Here is a 23603-nt window from a genome sequence, read left to right on the forward strand (position 1 = left end):
TATTGCCAAAATGTGCCACAAGAAAACAAATAGTGCAAAAACAAATAACTAATTATTGATACTTTTTAAATCAAAAATACAACAGTTCAGTATTGATATTTTCGACAAGCCTACCTGGCGGGGCCACAAAGTCTCCGTCCGAGTTCCTTTTGGGAGAAGCGCCTGGCCGCTCGGACTGAAACGAGGCGTCGATCGGTGAGCGAGCGTCACGCGTGTGAAACGTAGTAGCTTACGCGAGCGTACCTCGGGGACGGGCAGAACCATCCATGCGTACTCCGGCCGGATAAGGCGCAGACAGTTAATGGCGGCCAGGAAGCAGTTGACTTGCTTCTTCAGGCAGAGCACAGATCCCACCTCGCGACCCAAACGCACCCCCAGCTCCAACATGGCCGCGCCCGCTGCACTCACACGCGGCGCCATCTTAACGTACACGAGATAACAGCGTGACGTTGTAGCTTACCTTTCCTGTAGTTGTGTCTGTTGACATGGAAGCAATAGAGTAGCTCGTAGTAGTTGTGCGCCAGAAGGTCCATGCTTCGCGCTCTGGACTCGATGATGGACACCACCTCGTCGTGCAGGTCCACGTAGGGTAAGCGGACCAGGTCCTTCGTCTGGCCCCGTTCGCACAGAACCACCACCAGCTGACGGAGACAATCCAGCTGCCTGCGCGCACGCAAACACGCTAAGCACACGCGCGCGGACACCGTGACGGGCTGATCACTCACATGCCGGAGTCTGGATTCTGGATCATGGCCACGTAAGCGTCGGAGTTGTGTCCCAGGTCCAAATGGTGCTTGAAGATGCGGGTCCACAAAGCCGCCTGTGCACAAAGCAGTACTTTTCAATGAAAAACAACAATTTCAACACCATTTTTGAAATAGAAACCAATTTCTGGAGAAATTGGGGACATTTGGGAGACAAGTCCTGGTCACAGCAGGTCATTTGGGGACATTTGGGGGACGTATCTTGGTCATAGCCGGTCATTTGGGGGACATGTGCTGGCCATATCAGGTCATTTGGGGGGCGTGTCCTGGTCATATCAGGTCATTTGGGGGTCGTCTCCTGGTCAGGTCATTTGGGGACATTTGGGAGGCGTTTCCTAGTCATATCAGGTCATTTGGGGGCATGTCCTAGTCATATCAGGTCATTTGGGGGCATGTCCTAGTCATATCAGGTCACTTAGGAACATTTGGGGGACATGTCCTGGTCATATCAGGCTACTTGGGGACATTTAGGAGGCGTATCCTGGTCATATCAGGTCATTTGGGGGGGGGCGTGTCCTGGTCGTATCAGGTCATTTGGGGACATTTGGGGGGCATGTCTTCGTCAAATCAGGTCAATTTGCCGACATATGAGAGGTGTGTCCAGGTCAAATCAGGTCATTTGGGGACATTTGGTAGGCGTGTCCTGGTCATATCAGGTCATTTGGGGGGCGTGTCCTGGTCATATCGGGTCATTTGGGGACATTTGGGGGGGGGGGGGGGGGGGGGGTGTCCTAGTCATATCTGGTCACTTGGGGACATTTGGGAGGCTTGTCATGGTCATATCAAGTCATTTGGGGGTCATGTCCCGTTCATATCAGGTCACTTGGGGGGCATGTCCTGTTCATATCAGGTCATTTGGGGACATTTGGGGGGCGTATCCTGGTCATATCAGGTCTTTTAAGGGACATGTCCTTGTCATATCAGGTCACTTGGAGACATTTGGGGGACATGTCTTGGTATAATCAGGTCATTTGGGGACATTTGGGAGGCGTGTTCTGGTCATATCAGGTCATTTGGGGGACGTATCCAGGTCATATCATGTCATTTGGGGACATTTGGGGGGGGGGGGGTGTCTTTGTCATATCAGGTCATTTGGGGACATCTGAGAGGTGTGTCCTGGTCATATCAGGTCATTTGGGGACATCTGAGAGGTGTGTCCTGGTCATATTAGGTCATTTGGGGACATTTGGGGGATATCCTAGTCATATCAGGTTAATTGGGGACATTTGGGGGGGGGGGGTGTCCTAGTGATATCTGGTCACTTGGGGACATTTGATAGACATGTCTTATTGATATCTGGTCATTTCCTGTTGATTTGGGGACATTTTTTTTTTGTGCCTTTGATAATGAATGGGAAATTTGGACGTCCATGGCCGTCAGTGGCATTGACTTACATATGCGTCAGTGGAATACAAACACATTGGGGTCAATGGAATCTGTCTAAATTGGCCTCAATGCAATGTTAATGCCATTGGAAATGAATGGGAAATTTGGACGTCCATGGCCGTCAATGGCATCAATGCAATGTAAATTCCATTGGAAGGGAATGGGACATTTGGACGTGGCATCCCATTAAAAATTAATGGGGATGTTTTGGGCAAATTTCTGGGGAACCAAATTTTTTTTCCAAAATCTGTATCCAAGTTTTATGCCCCTCACTGTCCCGGAATTTTTGATGCCCAAATTATGTGATTTGGTCAAAAATTGTAGGACTAGGTACATTTTGAAAGCCGCCCCCCCCCACCCGAAAAATCGGCCTTTACGGGTGAAAGGCAAATTTTTCAGGGCCGTTTGAAAAATTTGATGTGTCGTGCGAAAATTCCAATCGTTTGGATACTTGATCGGTGAAACGGTTCGGGCTGAAAAATACGCGGAGAATAAGATGTTTAAAGAAGACAAAGCCCCAGATAACTGTACGTCCAGTTGCGTGGCACTAAAACAGCTCAAACTGAAGTTAGCGAGTCACCTGAGCGCCAACGTCGTCGACGGCCTCGGTCAGCGCCGACGTGGCCAATTGAATCACCGGCTCCGGTAGACCGGCAACCTCCAGCAGACGCAGCACCTGGAAAAGGCGCCGTTAGCGTCGAGCGATAGCGTCGTCGTAGAAGACGGCGCCTCGTTAGCGCACCTTGTTGTAGTAACAGAGCTTGGGCGAGCCGGCGTCACCGCCACCGGCGGTCAATCTCAGCAGGAAGTCTTCCTTCTCCGCAACGCCGGCCGCTTCCACGAAGCACCGGCAGGCCTGATGGGAAGGCGGAGGTCAAAGGTGACAGCGGGCTAACTCTGAGAGGATGTCTCACCTTGTGAGCGTCGCCGCTAGCCAAGTAGCATTGAGCTAACATGAAACGACAGGACCCAACGTTGACCTGACACCAGCGACTCGTCAGACGTGCGTAGTCCTGCGTGCACAAAAAGTTATTACAAAAAAGCTGACGTCAAATTCATTCGTCTTTCTGTGCCATTGACGTCTATAGACGTCCAATTTATTTTGACTGGGAGGGTCAAATGTCAAAATGTATTGGATCTCTAGCGCTGTCAATGACAGCTAAAGAGTTAAGAATGGCATTTTACAACAAATCGCAGGCTTGATTATGATTTCTCTCTCCAACAACAAAAATCGTATTGCTCCGTTACCAAAAGGAAGTGACCAGATGTGAACAGGTAGTGATGCATTAACAGCAAGGGACCACAAAAATGCCTCAAAATCTACAGGCAGTGACCCCGAAATGCCCCCATATCAACAGTAAGTAACCCTAAAATGCCCCAAATCAACAGGAGGTAATCAAATATATACGTGAAGTGACCCCCAAAAGCCCCCATAAACAGGAAGGGACCCTCAAAAACTCTGATAAACAGGAAGTGACTCCCAAAAGCCCCCAAATCTAAAGGAAGTGACCCGATATAAACAGGAGGGGACCCCAAAATGCCCCAAATCAACAAGAAGTGACCCAATTTAAACAGGAAGTGACCCTGAACTGCCCCAAATGAACGGGAAGTGATCCAATTTAAACAGGAAGTGACCCCAAAATGCCCCCATATAAGTAGGAAGTGACCCAATATGAACAGGAAGTGACCTAGAAATGCCCCAACACAATACTCAATATATGCAGGAAATGACCCCCAAAATCTAAAGGAAAAGACCCAATATTGACAGGAAGTGACCCCAAATCAGTAGGAAGGGACCGAATATGAACAGGAAGTGACCCAGAAACGTCCCAAATCAACAGGAAGTGACAATATAAGCGAGAAGTGACCCCCAAAGTCTTAAGGAAAAGACCCGATCTCCAGGGAAAGTGACCTCGAAACGCCACAAATCAATAGGAAGTGCCCCCCAAAAGCCACCATAAACAGGAAGTGATTCAATACACGCAGGAAGTAGGACGTGACCCCCAAAATTTAAAGACCCAAAATCCACAGGAAGTGCCCCAAACTCTACAGGAAGTGGGGCCCAAAATACACCAAATCAACAGGAAGTGACCTCCAAATGCAACCATAAACAGGAAGTGACCCAACATAAACAGGAAGTGACCCCCAAAAGCCCCAAAATCTAAAGGAAAAGACCCGATATCCACAGAAAGTGACCCCAAATGCCCCACATGAGTAGGAAGTGACCCAATATGAAAAGGAAGTGACCCAGAAATGCCCCAAATTGACAGGAAGTGACCTCCAAATGCAACCATAAACAGGAAATGTCTCAACCCCATATCAACAGGAAGTGGCCCAGAAATACCCCCATAATCAACAGGTGGTGACCCAATATGAACAGGAAGTGACCCAGGAATGCCACAAATCAACAGGAAGTGACCCCAAAAATCCCAATAAACAGGAACTGACGCAATATGAACAGGAAGTGACCTCCAAAAGTTCCAAAATATAATGGAAGTGGCCTGATATGAACAGGAAGTGACTCCGAAACACCCCAAATCAAAAGGGAGTGACCCCCTCCAAACAGGAAATGACTCAATATAAACAGGAAGTGACCAATAAAAGCCCCAAAATCTAAAGGAAATGACCGCATATCCACAGGAAGTGACCCCAAATGCCCCACATCAGTAGAAAGTGACCCAATATGAACAGGAAGTGACCCATCAACGCCCCAAATCGACAGGAATTGACCTCCAAATGCCCCCATAAACAGGAAGTGACCCCAAAAGCCCCCACACCAACAGGAAGTGGCCCAATATAGAGAGGAACGGACCCAGAAATATCCCCATATCAACAGGTAGAGACCCAATATGAACAGGAAGTGACCACGAAACGCCCCAAATCAACAGGGAGTGACTATCAAAAACAGGAAGTGACTCAAAATAAACAGGAAGTGACCAATAAAAGCCCCAAAATCTAAAGGAATAGACCCGATATCCACAGAAAGTGACCCCAAATGCCCCACATCAGTAGGAAGTGACCCAATATGAACAGGAAGTGACCTCCAAACGCCCCCATAAACAGGAAGTGACTCAATATAAACAGGAAGTGACCCCAAAAGCCCCCATATAAACAGAAGTGGGCCAATATAGAGAGGAACTGACCCAGAAATACCCTCATATCAACCCAATATGAACAGGAAGTGACCTCAAAATTCCCCTCATTTCAACAGGAAGTGGCCCAATATAAACAGGAAGTGACCCGATATCCCAACGTCATGCATGTTCTAGTACAAAAAAAAAAAATATGAAGAGCTGACCTGCAACTGCGCGTACTGCCGGTTGGCCAAGAGCCATTCGGGGAAACGGAAGCTGGGAGTGGCGGGCCAGCTAGCGGGCGCCCGTTAAGTTGCGTCAACACGCGTGGCAACGGCGGTGGTGGCGGTGGCGAGTAAAAAGGATACAGAAGCTGAGCCAGCAGCCGGACCACGTCGGCCGCCGCGTCGCTCCAGTTGATGGCGCCGGACGTGTTGTGCCAGAACGTCTGGCGCAGGATCAGCTGGCGGGCGAAACTCCGGTAGAACAGCTCCACCGTAGACTCGCCCCTTAACGCTAAACCACACAAAACTAGTTCAAACGGATGATTGGATGCCATTTGAAAGTTTTTTGTTTTCTTTTTTGGTCAAAATTGTCCAAAATGCTTTATTTTGGACCAAAAAATGGTTGGTTGGTCTTTGGAAATTTTGTTTTCCAGTCACTGTAAATTTTTGTAAAAAATGTTTTTTAGGTTTAAATTTTGGTTACAATTTTTTTTTGTCTAAACGGTTAACATTTGGTCTATAAATGTATAGTTCATTAAATAAAAAATGTTCATTATTGGTCCAAAATGCTTCATTTTAGTTAATAAAAAGACTTTTTTTTTCTTCTTCTTTTTTTAAAGGTTTAAATTCTGGTACAAAATATTTCCTCCTTTGTATAAATTAATTTATTTTTTGGGGAAAATTGTTCACGTTTGGTCAATTAACGATTAGGTTGGTTTAAAAAAAAATTCGTCCACAATGCCTAATTTTGGTGAAAAAACGGTTGGTCTTCAGAGATTTTGATTTCAAGTTACGGCGTTATGCTCAATTTTAGTAAAAAAAAAAAAAAAAAAAAAAAAAACTAAATATTTCATTTTTGGTCAAAATTTGCTCGTTTTGGGTCAAAATGGTTCATGTTTGGTCCATAAGTTTAGTTCCGAAAAAAAAAAAAAAAAAAAAAAAAAAAAAAAAAAAAAGTGTCATTTTGATCCAAAAATCTTAAGTTTCGTCAAAATTTGTGATTTAAAAAAAAAACATTTATTTAAGGTTTGGTTTTTGGCCCCATTATTTCTAGTCTAAATTAGCTTGTTTTAGGTAAAAAAGGTTCATGTTTGATCCATAAACGTATAGGTCAGGTTAAAATATTTTGTTGTTTTTGGTTCAAAATTTTGGTCAAAAAATGGCTGTCTCCAAGGAGGGTTTTCTTTTATTTTTTTTCTTTCCAGTTACGGTAAATTTTGGTCGAAATTTTTTTAAAGGTTTAATTTTTGGTGAAAATGAGTTCGTTTTGGGTCAAAATGGTTTATGTTTGATCCATAACTTTTAGGTTGGCTAAAAAAATTGTTCATTTCTATTTAAAATGCTTAATTTTTTTGTCAAATTTTGTGTGCTTTTAATTTTTAAATAATTTAGATTTTGGTCCAAAATAATCAATTCTTGTTAAAAATAGTCAAATTTTGATCCAACTGCATTATTTTGGGTCGCAAAAATTTTCCTTGTCAGTTCATTAGCAGCAATTGACACCACGAGCAGTCCAATCCATTTCAATTGGGAGGGTGGCAGCAAATGATAGATCGGACGTCGTTTGTGACCTGTGCTGAAGTTGGCGAGCGCGGGACTGTCGCTGAGGCGCAAGGCGTCCAGGTGTGGCAGGTTGCTATCTCTGTAGAAAAAAAAAAACAAAAAAACAGGAAAGGTCAAGACCGGCGAGTTTAAAGAGATCATCGGCGCGTGACCTCACCCGCCGCCGCCGTCTCTGATGCAGACACTCCGCCCCGCGCGCTTGAGCAGGAAGTAGCACGACAAGAGCTGAGACGTGCGCGGGAGGAATTCCTGTTCGATCTGCATCAGCTGAGAGCCTCCGTCCGGCAACACCTGACGAACGATGACGGGCGTTAACCCGGCGTCGGAGAGAAAGTCCGGGCGCGCTCGCTTACGTGGTCGCCGAGGCGCAGGCAGAGCTTGAGGAGGAGGAGTAGGTCCCCGCAGAGGCGCGCTCGCACGGCGCTGACGCGGCTCAATGCTCCGCACAATGCGCGCACGGCGCCGGCGCCCGCATACAACGGGGATGCGCTCGCACCCGCGCTTTCGTCTGCGTGCAAACACACAATGTTAGATAGGTTACTCGTTTTACTGCGGTTCAACTACTTTTTTTGGACAAAAAAACCTCTTCAAACTACCCCAAAATGAAAAGGAAATGATCTCGGAATGCCCCAAAATCAACAAGGAATGACCAAAAATCAATTGGAAATGCTCCAAAACGAACAGGAATAACCCAAAAGAAGTGACCCAGAATGCCTCAAAATCAACAAGTGACTCAAAATGTATTGGAAATACCCCATAATAGACATGATATGCCCATTAAAAGGCCTTAAAAACAGAAAATGACCCAGGAATGCCTTAAAACCTGCAGCAAGTGACCTAAAATCAATAGGAAATGCCCATTTAAATGTCTTATAAACAGGAAATGACCCAGGAATGCCCTAAAGTCTATAGGAAGTGACCCAAAATTACGATGAACTGACATGTGATTAACGGGACGTGACCTAAAATTAACAGGAAGTGACCAAGGAATACCCTAAAGTCAACAGGAAGTGACCCAAAATCAACAGAAAGTGACCCAAAATCAACACCAAGTAAATCAGGAATACCATCAAATCAACAGGAAGTGACCCAAAATTAACAGGAAGTGACATGTGATCAACAGGAAGTGACAAATTCATCAGGAAGTGACCTAGGAATGCCGTAAAATCAACAAGAAGTGACCCAAAATCAATAGGAAAATGCTCCAAAATCAACAGGAAGTGACTTGTAATTAATAGGAAGTGACCCAAAATCAATAGGAAATTCTGCAAAATGAACATGAAATTACATGTAATTAGCAGGAAGTGATCCAATATCAACAGGAAGTGACTAAGGAATGCCCTATAGTCAACAGGAAGAGACCCAAAATCAATGGGAAGTGACCCGGGAATGCCCCAAAATGAACAGGAAGGGACTTAGGAATGCCATAAATTCAACAGGATGTGACCCAAAATCAACAGGAAGTAACCCAGGAATACCCCCAAAATCAACAGGAAGTGAGCCGGGAATGCCCCAAAATGAACAGGAAGTGACCAGGGAATGCCCCAAAATGAACAGGAAGTGACCAGGGAATGCCATAAATTCAACAGGAAGTGACCCAAAATGCACAAGAGGTGACCTAAAATCAGTAGGAAATGCTCTATAATTAACAGGAAGTGACCCAAAATCTACAGGAGATGACCCGGGAATGCCCCGAAATGAACAGGAAGTGACCCGGGAATGCCCCAAAATGAATAGGAAGTGACCAGGGAATGCCCCAAAATGAACATGAAGTGACCCAAAAACAACAAATGCTCTATAATTAACAGGAAGTGACCCAAAATCTACAGGAAGTAACCCAGGGATACCCAACAATGAACAGGAAGTGACCCAAAATGAACAGGAAGTGACCAGGGAATGCCCCAAAATGAACAGGAAGTGACCTAGGAATGCCCTATAATCAACGAGAAGTGACCCAAAATCAACAGGAAGTGACCCAAAATCAATAGAAAATGCTATATAATTAATAGGAAGTGACCCCAAATCCACAGGAAACGACCCCGGGAATACCCCAAAATGAATAGGAAGTGACCCGGAAATGCCCCAAAATGAACAGGAAGTGACCTAAAATCAACTGGAAGTGACCAGCGAATGCCCCAAAATGAAAAGGAAGTGACCTAGGAATGCCGTAAAATCAACAAGAAGTGACCCAAATCGACAGAAAATGACCCGGGAATACCCCAAAATGAACAGGAAGTGACCCAAAATGCACAAGAGGTGACCTAAAATCAGTAGGAAATGCTCTATAATTAACAGGAAGTGACCCAAAATCTACAGGAGATGACCCGGGAATGCCCCGAAATGAACAGGAAGTGACCCGGGAATGCCCCAAAATGAACAGGAAGTGACCCAAAATCTACACGAAGTAACCCAGGAATACCCCAAAATGAACAGGAAGTGACCAGGGAATGCCCCAAAATGAACAGGAAGTGACCTAGGAATGCCGTAAAATCAACAAGAAGTGACCCAAATCTACAGAAAATGACCCGGGAATACCCCAAAATGAATAGGAAGTGACCCAAAATCAACAGGAAGTGACCTGGGAAAGCCCCAAAATTAACAGGAAGTGACCCAAAATCAACTGGAAGTGACCCGGAAATGCCCCAAAATGAATACAAAAGGGACCAAAAACAGGAAGTGACCTCGGAATTCCCCAAAATAAACAGGAAATGGCCCAAAATCAACAGGAAGTGACCTGGGAATGCCTCAAAATTTATAGGAAGTGACCTTGTAATGCCCCATAATGAGTAGGAAGTGACCCATAATCTATGAGAAGTGACCTAGGAATGCCCTAAAGTCAACAGGAAGTGACCCAAAATCAACAGGAAGTGACCCGGGAATGCCCCAAAATTAACAGGAAGTGACCCATAATCAACTGGAAGTGACCCGGAAATGCCCCAAAATGAATAGAAAGTGACCAAAAACAGGAAGTGACCCAAAATTAGCAGGAAGTGACCTCGGAATTCCCCAAAATAAACTGGAAATGGCCCAAAATTAACAGGAAGTGACCTGGGAATGCCTCAAAAATTAATAGGAAGTGACCCAAAATCAACAGCAAGTGACCCTGGAATGCTCCAAAATGAATAGGAAGTCACCCAAAACAGGAAGTGACCCAAAATGAACAGGATGTGACCTCAGAATCCCCCCAAATAAACAGGAAATGACCGAAAATCAATAGGAAGTGACCTGGCAATGGCCAAAAATCAACAGTACCAGTCAAGGAGTTTATCTCAACGCAATTTCTGATACCTGCCGAGAGCGGCCCTTCCTCCAAGTCCCAGTCGGTCTCCAGGTCCAACTCCCTGAGCAGGAGCGAGAGGGCCGGCGTCAAGTTGCGAAAGTCCCGCAGTTTGTTCTGGATGTCCTCCCTCGCCGTCTTACTGCGCAGACACCAGAGCGCAGCGTGACCACCTCGCGCTCGACGCGGTCCGCGTGCCGATCGCGTACGTGTCCCCCGCTAGCATTCCGTCCAAGACCATGTCGGCGCTCCTCTCGGGCGACTCGGCGCGTTCCAGCGCTTTCTCCACCTCGGCGGTCGTCTCCGGGGCGGCGGCCTCCCTCAGCAGGCGCAAGCAGGACATCAGCGAGGCCGCCGCCGACCATTCTGAACGCGGGCCAAACGTCACGACCCGCTCCTCCGTTCGTCGGCCGGCTCGGCGTTTACCTTCGGCGAGCGGCGTCTCGTCCTCGGACGGGAAGTCGCCGTCCGGGGACAGGTAGAGCTGGTCCACGGCAAAACAAGGCAGCAGGAAGGAAAGCGAACCCTGGAGAAAGAGGGAAAACTCTTTGGCGGTTCCGCCGGCCGAGCGTGCGGGCGACAAGATGGCGGCGCGCACCTTTTTGAGCAGGCACGCCATGCGACTGTGAGGACTGACGCTGACGGCGAGCGGCGCCGACAGAACCTCCTGGTACTGGAGGCAGCAGGCGTACAACTTGGACCAGAACTCCACTTGAAGACGGCGATATTCCTCCTGGGTGAACTCAAATTCCGTCACGCTGTTCTGGAGCTGAAACGCAAACGATACGATCCATTCACTTCCTGTTCGTCATTCCGCCCACCTCAACTGGATTGGACGTCTATGGCGGTCAATGGCAACCGGTGAGTTAATTTTGGGGCAATGACAGGTCACTTCCTGTTGATTTTGGGAAATTTACAGGTCACTTCTGATTGATTTTAGGTCACTTCCGGTTAATCTTATATCACTTCTTGTTGATGTCAGAGCATGTAAAAGTCACTTCCTGTTGATCTTGGGTCATTTCCTGTTGATTTTTTTTTTTTTTTTTGCGTTGATTTTGGGTCACATACTGTTGATTTTTTTGGGGCATTGACAGGTCACTTCCTGCTGAATTTTGGAAAATTACAGGTCACACAACGCATTGATTTTGGGTTACTTCTTATTTTTTCTGGGCAATGACAGGTCACTTCCTGTTGATTTGGGGGCATTCCTAGGTCACTTCCTGTTAATTTTGGGGTATTCCCGGGTCACTTCCTGTTAATAATAAAGTATTTCCTATTGATTTTGGGTCACTTCCTGTTGATTATGGGTCACTTTCTGTTGAATTTATGGCATTCTTAAGTCACTTCCTGTTCATTTTGGGGCATTCCCTGGTCACTTCCTGTTTTGGGTCACTTCCTTTTCATTTTGGGGCATTCCTGGGTCACTTCCAGTTGATTTTGGGTCACTTCCTGTTAATTTTGGGGCATTCCCAGGTCACTTCCTGTTGATTTGGGGTCACTTCCTGTTCATTTAGGGGTATTCCTGGGTTACTTCCTGTAGATTTTGTGTCACTTCCTGTTAAATTTAGAGCATTTCCTATTGATTTTGGGTCACTTCCTATTGATTTTGGGGGCATTCCTGGGTCACTTCCAGTTGATTTTGGGTCACTTCCTGTTAATTTTGGGGCATTCCCGGGTCACTTCCTGTTGATTTGGGGTCATTCCTGTTCATTAAGGGGTATTCCTGGGTTACTTCCTGTAGATTTGGTGTCACTTCCTGTTAAATTTAGAGCATTTCCTATTGATTTTGGGTCACTTCCTGTTGATTTTGGGGCATTCCTAGGTCACTTCCTGTCGATTTTGGGGCATTCCCGGGTCACTTCCAGTTGATTTTAGGTCACTTCCTGTCAATTTTGGGGCATTCCCGGGTCACTTCCTATTCATTTTGGGGTATTCCCAGGCCATTTCTGTAGATTTTGGGTCACTTCCTGTTAATTATAGAACATTTCCTATTGATTTTGGGTCACTTCCTGTTGATTGCTGAGGCAATGACAGGCCACTTCCTGTTGATTTTGGGTCACTTCCTATTAATCTTTTAAGACATTGATAGGTCACTTCCTGCTGATTTTGGGAAAATTACAGGTCACGACCTACTGATTTTGGGTCACTTCCTGTTGATTTTTGGGGCATTGACAGGTCTTGTTGATTTTGGGTCACTTCCAGTGGATTTTTTGGGGGCATTGACAGGTCCTTTCCTGCTTATTTGGGGAAAATTACAGGTCACACCCTATTGATTTTGGGTCACTTCCTGTTATTTTTTGGGGGGAATGACAGGGAACTTCCTGTTGATTTTGGGTCAAGTCATGTTAATTACGTGTCACTTCCTGTTGATTTTTTGGGGCATTTCGGGTCAATTCCTGATAATTTTTTGGGCATCGACAGGCCACCTCCTGTGTATTTGGGTCACTTTCTATTAATTTCTTTGGGCAATGTTGGTTCACTTCCTGTTGATTTTTTTCGGCAATGACAGGTCATTTCCTGCTGAATTTTGAAAAATTACAGGTCACAACCTATTGATTTTGGGTAACTTCCTGTTGATTTTGGAGCATTTCGGGTAACTTCCTATTGATTTTGGGTCACTTCTTGTTTTTCATGGGCAATGACAGGTCACTTCCTGTTGATTTTGGGGCATTTGTAGGTCATTTTCTTTTGATTTTGGGTCACTTCCTGTTGATTTTTGAGGCAATGACAGGCCACTTCCTGTTGATTTGTGGTCACTTCCTATTGATATTTTGGGGCATTGACAGGTCACGTCCTAATGATTTTGGGTCAAGTCGTTTTAATTACATGTCACTTCCTGATTTGGGGGCATTTACATGTCACTTCCTGTTGATTTTGGGTCACTTCCTGATAATTTTTTGGGCAAAGACAGGTAACTTCCTGTTGATTTTGGGTCAAGTCTTGTTAATTACATGTCACTTTCTGTTGGTTTTGGAGCATTTACAGGCCACTGCCTCTTGATTATGGGTCACTTCCAGTTGATCTTTGGGGGTATTGACAGGCCACTTCCTGTTGATTTTTTTGGGGCATTGACAGGTCACTTTCTGCTGATTTGGGGAAAATTACAGGTAACGACCAATTGATTTTGGGTCACTTTCTCACTTCCTGTTAATTTTTTCGGGCAATGACTGGTCACTTCCAGTTGATTTGGGGAAAATTACAGGTCACAACCTTTTGATTTTGGGTCACTTCCAGTTAAATACATGCCACTTCCCATTATTTTTTTTTTGGGCAATGACAGGCCAACTCCTGATGATTTTCGGTCATGTTAATTACAGGCCACTTCCTTGTTAATTTTGGGTCACTTCCTGTTCATTTTATATTTTCGGGGGGGCATCGACAGGTTCCTGTTGATTTTCGGTCAGGATTTTGGGATTGATTGTTGAAAAATGCTGCTAGACATCACTTTTGAGAAAAAACTAACAAAATAACACTAACAAAAATAATTCATCAAATGGATTTATCCTTCCAGAACCAATAGTGGTCATCACCTGGTTCTCCACAGCCAACGCTACTTCCTTCTTCAGTCCGTCCCAAGAGACATCGGCGAGTACATCCGGGCCTCGCCTGAAGATCTGAGCCAGGCGGAGAGGGAGCGTCAGCTCTCTGTAGCTCGGGCACTATCGCCGGGGTAAAGACGGCTCACCTGGAGAGCTTTGACGATGGCCGCCGCAGCGAAGCCGTGCGGAGAGAAGATGGCCTCCAAGTAGGTCTCCTGTCGAGCGCGTGGCGTCAAGTCAGTTGAATACAGGACGCAGATTGAAGACAGGACAGACAGATAGACGACTTACCCGGGGGTCTCGATCCGCACCGACGTAAACGTCTTCTTCTGGAGGAGGTTGAACAAACACCTGATTCCACTGAACAGATCCTCTCCTGGCAAAAAAAAAACACCAGCAAAATGGATTTAGGGAGTGAAAACCTGGCATGGCTCCATTACTGGTGTGAACGGTTAAGGTTTAAATAAAAAGCAAGTGACTTAAAATGAAAAGGAATTGACCCAGGAATGCCCTACAAGTCCACAAATAGTGACAGAAAGTGAACAAAAATTGACCTCAAAAGCCCCTAAATAGACACGAAAATTAGGATTCCCCCAAAATAAAGAGGAAGTGACCCATAAATCCCCCAAAATTAACAGGATGCGCCAAAATCAAAAAGAAGTGACCTGGGAATGCAACAAAACCAATACATAGGGAGGCAAATGAACAGAAATTTATCTGGGAATTGCACGAAATGAACAGGAAATGACAAATAAATGCTGCAAAATTACCAGGAAGTGAACTGTAATTTCCCCCAAATTCAACAGGATGCAACACAAATTCCCAGGGCACAGGAAGTGACTCGGGAATGCACCAAAATCAACAGGAAGCGACCCAAAATGAACAGAAATTGATCCAGGAATGATCCAAAATGAACAGGAAGTGACCCATTATGAGCAGGATATGACCCATAATGAACAAGAAGTGACTTGGGAATGCCCCCCCCCCCCAAAAAAAATCAACAAGAAGTGACCCAAAAATCATCTGGAAGAAACTAAAATACGAAGTGATGTGTAAATTTCACAAATTTAACAGGATGCAACACACATTTAGGTCACAGGAAGTGACTCAGAATTGCACCTAAATCAACAGGAAGTGACCCAAAATTCAACCAGAAGAAACTCAAAATGAATAGGAAGTGTACCCAAATTTAACAAAATGCAACACATAGTAAGGTCGGAGGAAGTGACTCAGTACTGCACCCAAAAAAGTTACCCATAATGCCCCAAAAATCAATGTAACCCAAAATGAGCCTGAAGTAAACCAAAATCTATAAGAAGTGACCCAAAATGAACAGGAAATGACAAGTAAATTCTCCAAATTTAACAGGATGCAACACAAATTTAGGTCACAGGAAGGGACCCGGGAATGCTCCAAAATCAACAGGAAGGCACCCATAAAGTCCCAAAACTTAATAAGTGACCCAATATGAGCAGGAACTAACGCAAAATCGATAACAAGTGGCCCAAAATAAACAGGAAGTCACCCGGGAATGCACCAAAATCAACAGGAAGTGACGCGAAATTCAACCGGAAAGGAACGAAAATAAACAGAAGGTAACCTGTAGATTCCCCAAATTAACAGAAATATGCAACACAAATTTAGGTCACAGGAAGTGACTCGGGAATACACCAAAATCAATAGGAAGTGGCCCAAACTGAGCAGGAATTTACCCAAAATTGACAGAAAGTGACCTGTAAATTCCCCAAATTTAAAAAGATGCAACACAAATTTAGGTCACAGGAAGTGACTCAGGAATGCCCCAAAAATCAACAGAAGTGACCCAGAATGTCCTCAAAATCAACAGGAAGTGACCCAAAATTCACCCGGAAAGGAATCAAAATGAACAGGAAGTTACCTGTAAATTCCCCAAATTCAAAAAAAGATGCAAAACAAATTCAGGGCAAAGGAAATGACTCCAGAATATACCAAAATCAACAGGAAGTGACCCAAACCTAGCAGGAAGTGACCAAAAATCAACAGGAAGTGACCTGTATATTCCCCAAATTTAACAGGGTACAACACAAATTTAGGTCACAGGAAGTGACTCAGGAAGTGACTCAGAATTACCCCCAAAATCAACAGGAAGTGACCCAAAATCAACAGGAAGTGACCTGGGAATGCCCCAAAAATCAACATGAAGTGACCTGTAAATTCCCCAAAATCAATAGGAAATGACCCAAAATCAACAGGAAGTAACCTGTAAATTCCCCAAATTTACCAGGATGCCACACAAATTTACGTCACAGGAAGTGACTCAGAATTACCCCCAAAATCAACAGGAAGTGACCCAAAATCAACCGGAAGTGACCTGTAAATTCCCCAAAATCAATAGGAAATGACCCAAAATCAACAGGAAGGTACCTGGGAATGCCCAAAAAATGAACAGGAAGTGACCTGTAAATTCCCCAAATTTAACAGGATGCCACACAAATTTAGGTCACAGGAAACGACTCAGGAATGTCCAAAATTCAACAGGAAGTGACCCAAAATCAACAGGAAGTGACTCGGGAATGTTCAAAAATTGACAGGAAGTAACCCATAATAAAAAGGAAGTGACCAAGGAATGCCCCAAAAATCTAAGAAATGACCCAATATGAACAGGAAGTAATTTGAAATAAACAGGAAATGCTTCAAAATGTACAGTAACTGACCTGCTAATTCCCCAAATTTAACACAAACTCAAACCATAAATGCTACAATATAAATAAGGGACCCACAGGAGTTTATAGACCAAAGTTCCAGTTTCTAGTAATAATCATTTTTAATCAATGGTGGGAGATAAACAACAGCACTGCAATTACAAGCTCTTACCCTTCAAAGTTAGCATGCTTGAGCACGGTGCCGTTAGCCTCGTCCAGCCACAGGGCCCAAACGTCACTGGAGGTGAGCGCAAAGTCCACCAGCGTCTCCTGCGCCAAATCACACGGTCAACAAACAAACAAACAAATGAGCGGAGTCGGCAGCCGGCCGGCACCTGATGACAGAAGAGCGTCGAGACGCAGCGCAGGTCGAAGCGCTCGCCCGCGGGCACCAGCCGCAAGAAGACCAACTGGCCTCCGCGGGGCGCCGCCACGTAGACGGCCAGGCGAAGGCTGGACGCGGCGCGGGGAGTCAGGCGCAGGCGGTGGGCCCCGCCAGTCGTCCACTTGACGTTCGGGGACGTCGGCACGTAGTCCCGCACGTCCGCCTCTAGCACGCATGCTTGGTCCTCCATGTGCAAAAAATAAAAGAGGCTTGTTCGACGATCTAGACGAGTAATCATAAGGCTCTTAAAAACTAAACTTAAAACGCTTTAAATGAGGTTATCACTAGTAGACGTCCAATCCGTTTCAAGTAGGAGAGTTAACTTTGGGGCATTTCCTGTTGATTTTGGGTTACTGAACGGTGTGGGGAACTTGTGGTCCACTTCCTGTCAACTTGAGGTCCTCTTCGGGGCCACCTGCAGTCCACTTGCAGTTCCACTACAGGGCCACTTCCGGTCCCACACCCCGGTCCACTTTGGGGGCACTTGCGGTCCACTTGGGGGCCACTTGCGGTGCCACGCCCCGGTCCACTTCGGGGCCACCTGCGGTCCCACTCCCCGCTCCTCTTGCGGTCCCACGCCCCGGTCCACTTGGGGGCCACTTGCAGTCCACTTGGGGGCCACTTGCAGTCCAATTGGGGGTCCCACACCCCGGTCCACTTGGGGGTCCCACACCCCGGTCCACTTCGGGGCCACCTCCGGTGCCGCGCCCCGGTCCACTTCGGGGCCACCTGCGGTGCCACGCCCCAGTCCTCTTGCGGTCCCACGCCCCGGTCCTCTTGCGGTCCCATGCCCCGGTCCACTTGGGGGCCACTTCAGGTCCACTTGGGGGTCCCACACCCCGGTCCACTAGGGGGCCACTTCAGGTCCACTTGGGGGTACCACACCCCGGTCCACTTGGGGGCCACTTCAGGTCCACTTGGGGGTACCACACCCCGGTCCACTTCGGGGCCACTTCAGGTCCACTTGGGGGTACCACACCCCGGTCCACTTCGGGGCCACCTGCGGTGCCGCGCCCCGATCCACTTCGGGGGCACCTGCAGTGCCGCATCCCGGTCCACTTCGGGGCCACCTGCGATGCCGCGCCCCGGTCCACTTCGGCGCCACCTGAGGTGCCGCACCCCGGTCCACTTCGGGGCCACTTTCGGTTTGGAACAGCAAGTGTGACACCCAGGTCCACTTCGGGCCACTATCATTTCCACACCCCGGTCCACTTGTGCTTCTACACCCCAGTCCACTTCGGGACCACTCGGACCGGGATGTGGGACCCCACTTCGGGGCGACTTGAGGTCCCACACCCCGCCCACTTCAGGGCCACTTGCGGTCCCACACCCCGGTCCACTTCAGGGCCACTTGCGGTCCCACAGCCCGGTCCACTTTGGGGCCACACCCCGGTCCACCACAGGGCCACTTGCGGGTCCACTTCAGGGCCACTTGCAGTCCACAGCCGGGCGACTTCGGGGCACTTTCTGTTAATTTTGGGTTACTGAAAAGGAAGTGACTCAAGAATGTCACAGAATGAAGATGAAGGGTCTCAACATCCGTTTATTCGCTGCCACCCTCCCACTTCAAACGGATTGGACGCCTACGGCCGTCAGCAGCAACCAATGCCAGCAAACGAGTTCATTTTGGGCCATTTCACATCACTTCCTAATGATTTTTGGGCACTAACAGGTCACTTCCTGTTGATTTTTGGGTTACCGAAAAGAAGGAGACTCAAGAATGTCCCCAAGTGAACAAGAAGTGACTCAAAATCAACAGGAAGTGACCAACAGGAAGTGACCTCCAAATGCCCACAAGACATGATCTGGCATGAGTGCCACTGACGGCGACAGACGTCCAAACCAGTCAAAATGAATTAGACATCTAACGCCGTCAATGACAGCCAGTGAGCTAACGTAGACCTATTCTAATGGAAGATTTAGCTAGCAACCCGTTTTTCCTTCTGTTTAAACAGTGACACCTTTTTAATAAGATAACCATTTAGGCTATAACGTATCGCGACATTTGACCTTTTCCATATATTGTCAAACATCTAGAAAGGAATATATAAAAGTATTCCTCCAATGTTTCATGTATATATCTTGAGTGTAAATTCAGGCAACAAGGGGCGAATTCTTCTGTTTTTGTGAATTGAAATTAATTTGCCCATCAGCGCTTTCTTACCTTGAGCGACCAGGCGCGCAGTTTGTGGTCGTGACACACGGCCAACACCAGCGAGTCGTCTTCCAGCTCCAGCGCCGCCAAGCTGGACGCGCGGTCCGGCGGACTCTGATCGCCACGCATGGCGCTCGGGATCCAACCCGACAACCGCTGCATCACCGAACTCCTCTTCAGCTCCGACACAAACAAGTCACCTGCGAAGATCGCATGTGGAGACTATTATTATCGCCTAAATGTTCCTGCAATGCACATTTTGGCCAGTAGATGGCACCTAATCAGCGCTGACTTGCAATATTTTCGGATTTCATAAGGGATTTCAATTTTACAGACAGTTCAAAATCAATTTTGACGTCGACAGAAATCAAATAAATTTAAGGAATCTGGTGTGCACCACTAACAATCTGGCAAACATTAGCATTAGATAGCATTTAAGCTAGCGGAATTTTACTATGAAAGTTAGCCATGTGTTGAAAACATTAGCATTATATAACAATTAAACGAGCAAACATGTGCTATGCAAGTAAGCCAAATGTTTTAAGCATTAGCATTATATAGCATTTAAGCTAGCTGACTTAAGCAAGTTAGCCAATTTCATGTAAACATTAGCATTATATAGCATTTAAGGCTAGCAGACTTTTGCAAGTTAGCCAATTGTTGTAAAAATTTGCATTATATAGTATACAAGCTAGCGGCTTTATGTAAGTAAGTCAATTGTTGTAAACATTAGCATTATATAACAAACTCGCAAACTTTTGCTACGCAAGTAAGCCAATTGTTGTAAACAGTAGCATTATATAGCATTTAAGCTAGAGGAGTTTTGCTGTGCAAGTTAGCCAATTGTTGTAAACATTAGCATTATATAGCATTTAAGCTACCTGACTTTTGCTATGCAAGTTAGCCGACTGTTGTAAACATTAGCATTATACAACACTTAAACCAGCAAACTTTTGCTACGCAAGTTAGCCTATTGTTGTAAACATCAGCATTATACAGCATTTAAGATAATTGAGTTTTGCTACACAAGTTGGCTAATTGTTGTAAACATTAGCATTATATTGCATTTAAGCTAGCGGATTTTTGTTATGCAAGTTGCCAATTGTTGTAAACATTACCATTACATAGCATTGAATCTAGCAGACTTTTGCTATGCAAGTTAGATAATTGTTGTAAACATTAGCATTAAATGGTATTTAAGCTAGCGGACTTTTGCTATGCAAGTTAGCCAAGTGTTGTAAACATTAGCATTATATAACATTTAAACTAGCAAACTTTTGCTACTCAAGTAAGCCAATAGTTGTAAACATTAGCATTATATAGTATTTAAGCTAGCGGACTTATGCAAGTAAGTCAATTTTTTTTTTTTTTTGGTAAACATTGGCATTATGTAGCATTCAAGCTAGCAGACTTTTGTTATGCAAGTTAGCCAGTTGTTGTAAACCTTAGCATTATATTGCACTTAAGCTAGCGGACTTTTGCTACGCAAGTTAGCCAGTTGTTGTAAATATCAGCATTATATAGCATTTAAGCTAGCACACTTTTGCAAGGTAAGTTAGCCAGTTGTTGTAAACATTAGCATTATATAGCATTTAAGCTAGCGGACTTTTGCAATATAAGTTGGCCAGTTGTTGTAAACATTAGCATTATATAGCACTTAAGCTAGCGGACTTTTGCTACGCAAGTTAGCCAGTTGTAGTAAAAATTAGCATTATATAACATTTAAGCTAGCAGACTTTTGCGAGGTAAGTTAGCCAGTTGTTGTAAAAATTAGCATTATATAACATTTAAGCTAGCGGACTTTTGCGAGGTAAGTTAGCCAGTTGTTGTAAACATTAGCATTATATAGCATTTAAGCTAGCGGACTTTTGCAATGCAAGTTGGCCAGTTGTTGTAAACATTACCATTATATAGCATTTATGGCTAGCAGACTTTTGCTATGCAATTTAGCCAGTTGTTGTAAACATTAAGCATTATATAGCACTTAAGCTAGGGGACTTTTGCTACGCAAGTTAGCCAGTTGTTGTAAACATAAGCATTATATGGCACTTAAGCTAGCGGACTTTTGCTACGCAAGTTAGCCAGTCGTTGTAAACATAAGCTTTGTATAGCATTTAAGCTAGCAGACTTTTACAAGGCAATTTAGCCAGTTGTTGTAAACATTAGCATTATATAGCATTTAAGCTAGTGGACTTTTGCTTTGTAAGTTTGCCAATTTTAACACTGCAACAACTGGCTAACTTGCATAGCAAAAATCCGCTAGCTTAAATGCTACGTAACGCTAATGGGGACCAGATTGTTTCTGGTGCGCACCTGATTGTTTCGGGTGCACACCAGATTACTTAAATTTATTTCATTTCTGTCGATGTCCCTTAGAGGCTCCGTACATTTTTTCTTCTACCTTCTGGCCATTAGGTGGTGCAAATATCACAACAAAAAAAAGTTCATCACCAGAACAGTGAATATAGGTTATCCCAGTCCAATATATCAGTCGATCTTGATGAGAAAGACTATCAAAAAAAGGGAGGACACGTTCATCGTCGGCGGTTACCTTGCGCGGGTAGCGTGAGGACCACGACACCCCCTGCGGCTGCCGCAAAGGCAAAGTTGGCGTCGCCGCGCTGCGTGAGCCAGGCGGTGGCGGTCCCCGCGCCGCCGCCCAGGGGAAGAAGCGCCGACGGGGCGGCGGCGGCATTGCGCGGGTCCTCCAAGTGAAGCTTGCTAACATCTGTCAACACAGACGTGTGAAGCTCGATCATCAAGTCCTGTAGGACAAAAAAAAAAAATTGAAATATTTGTATTAATCGTTTCAGGACGTCAATGTCTGTTTTTTCCCCAATATCATTTAGCCCCGGCATGTAGCCTTACTTACCCCGCGGTACGAGGGTTTGGGGTGCGGCAGCGGCACCCTGTGAACGCTTTGGTTGGTGGCGATCAGCAACACCACCTCATCGGGGGTCTCGGCCACGGCCACGCCCCCCGGCAGCACCTGGCAGTGGGCAAAGCGCAGCCGGACGGCATTGTTGAGCAGGTCGGCGTCCAACGACTGCTCCGCCAGTTGCACCGTATCGCCTGATGTGCTCCTGTCGGCAGCGAAGAAATATTAATAATAATAATAATAAATAATTTCTCATCAATCAATGAGACTGCTTGCAACTTACCATGAAATAAATCTGTCAGAAGCCAGCGAACGCGCGTCACCGCCATCGTAGTGGAAGACTCCGGCAGCATCGGCAAACTTGACGGCTCCAGGAGCGACCGCTGAAGCTGCACAGAACATTTTTTTCACTTAATCAAACAGGCAAAAAAAATGGAGAGACAGCAAGAATGAAAAGTGGTATTTGGTATTGCTATGTGGCAAAATGTATTTTGGCATGTGGCATTTTTTGGGGGTATAGCCAAAATTAATTTTGCCACGTGGCAAAATGTCATTTGGCATGTGGCCACGCACGTCAAAGCCATTGACGGCTATGCACGTCCAAATTTGCCATTCATTTTAAAAGCAGAAAAGCATGTGTGGCTGTGATTTTTGACCATACATACATTACATACCCCCCAAATAAACGCCACATACCCCAAAAAAATGTCACATGCCAGAATGCATTTTGCCACATACCCCAAAAAAATGCTACATGGCAAGAAAAATGCCACATGCCAAAATACATTTTGCCACATATCCCCAAAACATCCCATATGCTAAAATCCATTTGGCCACATACCAAAAACAATGCCACATGCCAAAATCCATTTGGCCACACACCAAAAACAATGCCACATGCCAAAATCCATTTGGCCACATACCAAAAACAATGCCACATGCCAAAATCCATTTGGCCACATACCAAAAACAATGCCACATGCCAAAATGCATTTTGCCAAATGGCAAAAGAAAATGCCACTTGTCAAAATCCATTATGCCTTGCACCAAAAAAATGCCACTTGCCAAAATCCATTTTGCGTCGTACCAAAAAAAATGCCACTTGCCAAAATCCATTTTGCCTCATACTAAAAAAATGCCACTTGCCAAAATCCATTTAGCCTCATACCAAAAAATACCACATAGCAAAAAAATTCCACATGCCAAAATACATTTTGCCACATACAAAAAAAAAAAAAGCCATATGCCAAGATACATTTTGCCAACTGGCAAAAAAAATGCTACATGCAAAAATACATTTTGCTACATACCAAAAAAAAAAAAAAAAAGCCACGTGGCAACAAATGCCACATGCCAAAATACTTTTTGCCACATGCCAAAAATATGTCACATGCCAAATCAAATTTGCCATATACCAAAATCCATTTTGCCACATGGCAAGAAAAATGCTACATTCCAAAATCCATTTTGCCACATACCCCAAAAAATGCCACATGCCAAAATCCATTTTGCCACATACCCCAAAAAATGCCACATGCCAAAATCCATTTTGCCACATACCCCAAAAAATGCCACATGCCAAAATCCATTTTGCCACATACCAATCAAATGCCATATGGCAAAATGCATTTTGCCACATGGCAAAAAAATGCCACATGCAAAAGTACATTTTGCCAC

General features: G+C 45.3%; 1 protein-coding gene across 2 annotated transcripts in view; it reads right to left on the reverse strand.

Annotated features, from left to right (window-relative positions):
* The window catches only part of nup160 (nucleoporin 160), a 37784-nt gene that overhangs the window by 7156 nt on the left and 7025 nt on the right, over positions 1 to 23603 (reverse strand). The window contains exons 2-26 of one of the 2 annotated variants that reach the window (XM_057849594.1): positions 22210 to 22315; positions 21921 to 22131; positions 21600 to 21813; positions 19058 to 19248; positions 16844 to 17077; positions 16681 to 16778; positions 14119 to 14203; positions 13974 to 14042; positions 13819 to 13902; positions 10887 to 11057; positions 10715 to 10814; positions 10498 to 10654; positions 10300 to 10430; positions 7365 to 7519; positions 7169 to 7302; positions 7020 to 7090; positions 5593 to 5740; positions 5449 to 5518; positions 3065 to 3163; positions 2893 to 3006; positions 2731 to 2826; positions 726 to 820; positions 461 to 663; positions 244 to 398; positions 115 to 175 (exon numbers count right to left, since the gene is read on the reverse strand). In XM_057849594.1, the coding sequence (XP_057705577.1) occupies positions 115 to 175; positions 244 to 398; positions 461 to 663; positions 726 to 820; positions 2731 to 2826; positions 2893 to 3006; positions 3065 to 3163; positions 5449 to 5518; positions 5593 to 5740; positions 7020 to 7090; positions 7169 to 7302; positions 7365 to 7519; positions 10300 to 10430; positions 10498 to 10654; positions 10715 to 10814; positions 10887 to 11057; positions 13819 to 13902; positions 13974 to 14042; positions 14119 to 14203; positions 16681 to 16778; positions 16844 to 17077; positions 19058 to 19248; positions 21600 to 21813; positions 21921 to 22131; positions 22210 to 22315 (3252 nt within the window). Of the gene's footprint in view, positions 1 to 114; positions 176 to 243; positions 399 to 460; positions 664 to 725; positions 821 to 2730; positions 2827 to 2892; positions 3007 to 3064; positions 3164 to 5448; positions 5519 to 5592; positions 5741 to 7019; positions 7091 to 7168; positions 7303 to 7364; positions 7520 to 10299; positions 10431 to 10497; positions 10815 to 10886; positions 11058 to 13818; positions 13903 to 13973; positions 14043 to 14118; positions 14204 to 16680; positions 16779 to 16843; positions 17078 to 19057; positions 19249 to 21599; positions 21814 to 21920; positions 22132 to 22209; positions 22316 to 23603 lie in introns of both variants that reach the window. The other variant, XM_057849593.1, reaches the window with a different exon arrangement.

The sequence above is a fragment of the Corythoichthys intestinalis genome, chromosome 11 (genome assembly GCF_030265065.1).
Source record: "Corythoichthys intestinalis isolate RoL2023-P3 chromosome 11, ASM3026506v1, whole genome shotgun sequence".
NCBI lineage: Eukaryota > Metazoa > Chordata > Actinopteri > Syngnathiformes > Syngnathidae > Corythoichthys > Corythoichthys intestinalis.